This window comes from Kryptolebias marmoratus, linkage group LG7 (assembly GCF_001649575.2).
Source record: "Kryptolebias marmoratus isolate JLee-2015 linkage group LG7, ASM164957v2, whole genome shotgun sequence".
Lineage (NCBI taxonomy): Eukaryota > Metazoa > Chordata > Actinopteri > Cyprinodontiformes > Rivulidae > Kryptolebias > Kryptolebias marmoratus.
Window position 1 is genome coordinate 10,370,738 of NC_051436.1, and position 4,409 is coordinate 10,375,146.

The 4,409-nt window shown below is 50.3% G+C and overlaps 1 protein-coding gene across 1 annotated transcript; it reads right to left on the reverse strand.

Annotated features, from left to right (window-relative positions):
- Positions 1-59: 59 nt before the first annotated feature.
- On the reverse strand, positions 60-4,371 carry LOC108249959 (G-protein coupled receptor 26). Its single transcript, XM_017439632.3, has 3 exons — positions 3,689-4,371; positions 1,632-1,745; positions 60-387 (listed from the first exon to the last, which is right to left on the reverse strand). Exons 1-3 carry the CDS (start codon positions 4,366-4,368, stop codon positions 150-152), a joined length of 1,032 nt encoding a protein of 343 aa, XP_017295121.1. The 5' UTR covers positions 4,369-4,371; the 3' UTR covers positions 60-149.
- Between the last annotated feature and the right edge of the window lie 38 nt (positions 4,372-4,409).

The window sequence follows — 4,409 nt, forward strand, 5'->3', positions numbered from 1 at the left end:
CCCACCTCCCATCTCCAAAACAAAGCCCTGTCGTCTCTCCACCGCCCACCGTCTTCCATGAGCCAACCTTTATTTTTGCACCCCCGCCCCCCCTCCACCCGCAGGTGTCTGTCCTGTCCTGTGTCCTGTCCCTGTCCGCCTGGCCGTCACTAGCTGATCCTCTGGAGGCAGTAGTCGTTCTCGGTGTCCACGGAGCTGTTGTGGCCCGACGAGGGGTAGAGGTCGCGGCGGAGCAGCCTGTTGACCACGGAGACCAGGACCTTCTTGTACTGCTGACGCAGGAGCGAGTAGGCAAACGGATCGGACGCAGCCTTGCTGTACGTCAGGCACTTGCTGACGATGCCCCAGTGGCGGCTGATGTCCACGGACGGGAGGAGCTCGGCCAACCTGAATGGGGGAGGGGGGGAGAGAAATATGTTCCAATTATGGTTCAGTTCAGACAGCCTGTCAGATGAGTAAGGGGAAAGCCAAACATGACACTGCGAACGGCTCTCGGCTACCACCGTGTCGAGTTATAGCTCAGTGTCTGTAAAACAAACTGAGCTGTAGTTGTTTCTGCCCAGTGTGGGCTGGCTGCGGCAGCCATCTTGAGTTTGAACTGGCCCTAAAGGTTAATCAGCTGCAGCTGCACGCTCGGTGGTTACCTTCTGAAGGCTTCAGGAAATATTTCGCGAACAGACAGACACACGAACACAGCTAACACACCTCAGCAAACGCAAAACGGACGCACTTTTTGCGGATCAGCTCAGAGTCTTGGAGTCAACCCTGTCTGTCTGTTAGCAAAATATCCCAGATTTGAATGAAGCTCTCAGAAAGTAAACAAAGGCTCTGTAAGCGATTAACCTTCGGAGTCGACCTGAGTCAAGATGGCTGCCACAAACAAAAAGCGACCGAAGCTCAGCTGGTTTCACAGATGTGGAGCTAGAATTGGACGTGGTAGTAGCTGAGAGTCATCTGCAGCGCGCACCTAAAGCTCCAACGGATCGCGAAAGATCTGCGTTCGAAACTTTGGCACAGAAGGCGGCGGGCGATACGCATTCCTTCAGAAAAATGCTAGCTTTTCTAGTTTCATTTTGAGTTTCAAACATTAGCTGGTGAACGAGAAGCACCAAGCTCTTCGAGATGGAAACAACAAATGTTTGAATTGGAACATTTCGGGGAAAACAAGCGTTATTTCGAGGTGATGAGAGAAGTAACCTCTCTCTGTAATAAGCGTGTGTGACAAAAAAAAAAAAAACAGCGGAAACGTCCAGCAGACGCACATCTGGACTCGAGTTTCCTCTTTTTCTTCTCACGGCTCTGTTGTGTTTACTTCAGCGTTTCAAACACGACTGAAGCTTCAAACTTGGAGGAGCCGAGAGTTTAACGGACGAGCCAGGAGCGAGCGGGACGTAGAGATCCCGTGTTTGCTGTGGCAGGTCTGTAACGTCTGCGTCGCATCCCCGCAGGAGAAAACGACAGCGCCTGAAAACAAACATGAAGGGAGGGGAGGTTCTCTCATCCGCTGCGCTCCGAGCGAGTCGGGGTAACTGAGCTGGATTATAAGTGGGCTCATGAATATTTCAAGGCGCTGCACAAGAGTTTTGCAGTAAATTAAATCATTTATGAGTCGGCATCGGGTCCGGACTTACCTCGTAATGACATAAGGGCCAAAGCAGACGACAAACGAGCCGATAAAGATGCTGATCTTCTTCGTGGCTCTCTGCTTTCTCCTCTTCTGCTCCGCTAAGCACCTCTGCTTGACGCTGCAAGACGGGGGAAAAAAAAAAGGAAAGGTTTCAGTAAAAAGCTTCGGAAGAGATGCCAAGCAGGCTCAACACGTACAGTCAGTTCAGGGCTTCCACCTTTCAGAGCAGATTGGAAACAATCCGCTTGCACAACGACACAAACGTGACCTCGGGGGGAAAAAAACGCTCAGCCGGGTCAACCGTTTCTTAGACAATGAGCCCCAAAAATGGCGTCAGAGTTCACTGCGTGATTCGGCAGCTGCGGAACAGCCCGGATCATCACCCCTCCACCCCCGTGCTTAACAGTTGTGCTGCCTTATTTGTTCTTTTAGAGAGAAGATGACAACCTCTCCAAACAAGCCAGTCTTGTTTTCCTCAGTTTATTTTAGTATGACTTGTTTTAGATAAGTTTAGTTTAGCTTTTTCACATCTTAGTTTCTGCCTTTAGTTTTTTTTTTTTTTGTTTCCAGTTGGCCTTTTATTGAAATGTTTTAACTCTTAGTTAGCCTTCTGGTACCTTCAGTTTAGTTTAGTTTAGTCTATCTTAGCTTTCATCATGTCTGATCTGTTCAGCTGAGGTTTTTAAATCCTAGTTTAGTTTATGTTAGCTTCTTATCAGTTCATTACATCTTAGTTTGGTTTTCCTCAGTTTATCCTTAGTATGACTTAGTTTGACTTCTTTTAGATAAGTTTAGTTCAGCTTTTTATATCCTAGTTTCCTAGCCTGGTTTTCCTTCTTTATTTTACTTTTGCTCATATATTGTATTATGTTTTCATGCTGTAAACCACTTTGAACTGCCTTCTTGCTGAAAGGTGCTATATATAAATATATTTGACTTGACTTGACTTGTTCTTGACTTGTGACCTTTAACCTTTAACCTGCTGACCGAGGCCTGTAGAGCCTGCCTGCATGTTTACTATCAAGAATCTGGAGCATTCTGGCTATTTAGAACACTCTCAGTGGTTTATTGGGGATGAAGTCTTATTTTTACACCAAGGCTTATTAAAAAGTAACAGAGCTGTATTCTGTTTTGTTTGTTTGTTTTTAGCGTGGGACGTTGGACCTCAGCAGTCTGACACTCCTCAGTTTCTCTGAGCACTGCACAGTCTGACCTCGGGGTGAATTTGCCCCGCCCCCCCTCCCCTCCCTGCATGTTATCCTGCTGTGGACTACTGGACTCCTAGTTGTTTAAAAACGACCCTCGATTCACGTTCGCCGGGGTTCTGCTGCTGTTTTCTTACTGGCGTTGCTCTCCGGTTTGATGATGTTTTTTGCATTTCTGCGTTTGCTTCCACACGGACCGATTTAGTCCTAGTGTCCACCTGCCGTTAAGCTCACCTGCCTCTAACTGACCGATCGCCCAATCCTGGCTGATATAAGCTCTTTGGTTTCACTCAGCGTTGTCAGATCCTCCCCCGCGCACGCACGTTCTGTTCCTGCTCCCAAGTTTTGTTCTGTGTCGTATATTTTATTAAAGACGTCTGCATTTGTCCCGCCTGCATCTAGTCGGGACTCGATTCCATCCCCACACGACACTTTGACCCTTCCCAGATCAACGGGCAGTGATGTCTTTCCGCCTTGGCATTGTGTTAACGCACGCCTGTACTCCAGAGCAGCAAACTGACCAAACTCCTGCTGTTATAGATGGGATCACACTGATGATGATGATGATGATGAGTTCATCAGTACATCTGATCAGCAGCTCCTGAAGCTCTCCAATCATATGGGTGCAGAAAGAGCGAACCTAATGTTTCACACTCAAGTTTTGCCATTTTAGCTTTGTTTTTGTTTCATACATGGTGTCAAGGTGGAATCTGGTGTGTGTTTTTGTACACTTTGGATTAAATTTTAGAACCTGCTGAATATCAGACCACTATACCTGAACATACCGAAAGAAGGTGGACCTCCTTTCCACCACCCATGACGGTACAGGAGAGGAGGAAAACGTGAGGTGGGTTACCTCGGGTGAATGTCCACCAGCAGGAACAGGGTCTGCATGGTGATGATGTCGATCCTCTTGCAGTGGAACCTGGCCACCTTCAGCACCTTCAGGTAGGTGAAGCAGAGGATGAGCAGCGAGAGCGCGAAGCTGGTGGCGTGGAACACCACGGTGAAGACGGAGAAGCGCACCCGGTCGGCGCCCGCCTCGCCCCGCCGCTGCAGCTGCAGGGTGCACGACGCGTAGACGTGGCTGTAGTCGAGCCAGGAGAAGAGCAGCGCCGTGAGGGAGAAGGTGAACGAGTGCAGCCAGGAGTAGCACACCATGATCAGCGCGTCCTTGTAGCGCATCTTGGTGGCGTAGCTGAGCGGGAAGACCACGGCGATCCAGCGGTCGATGCTGAGCGCGGCCATGCTCAGCATGGTGTTGGCCGTTAGGAAGGTCTCCAGGAAGCTGACGGCGCGGCACGCGCAGTCCCCGAACGGCTGCTGGTTCCGCACGATCCCCACCAGGGTGGCCGGCATGTTGAGCACCGTGATGAGGATGTTGCAGAAGGACAGGTTCATGGTGAACACGCCGGGCACCTGGCGGCGGATCTCGCTGCTGTGGACGAAGCAGAGCAGCACCAACAGGTTGGACAGCAGGGAGACCGCGGCCACGGCCACGATGAGCAGGGCCACGACGGTCTCAGCAAAGTCCATGTCTCCCTCAGAGAGGCGCTCCTCTTCCCGGGGAGGGGGGG

What these genes read in the sequence shown, in the direction of transcription:
- LOC108249959 (XM_017439632.3), bottom strand. Translation starts at nt 4,368, where the DNA reads ATGGACTTTGCTGAGACCGTCGTGGCCCTGCTCATCGTGGCCGTGGCC. An exon ending in CTGGTGGACATTCACCCGAG is followed by an intron (nt 1,746 to 3,688) that starts GTAACCCACCTC and finishes CCCGTCTTGCAG; the next exon opens with CGTCAAGCAGAGGTGCTTAG. An exon ending in GGCCCTTATGTCATTACGAG is followed by an intron (nt 388 to 1,631) that starts GTAAGTCCGGAC and finishes TCCCCCATTCAG; the next exon opens with GTTGGCCGAGCTCCTCCCGT.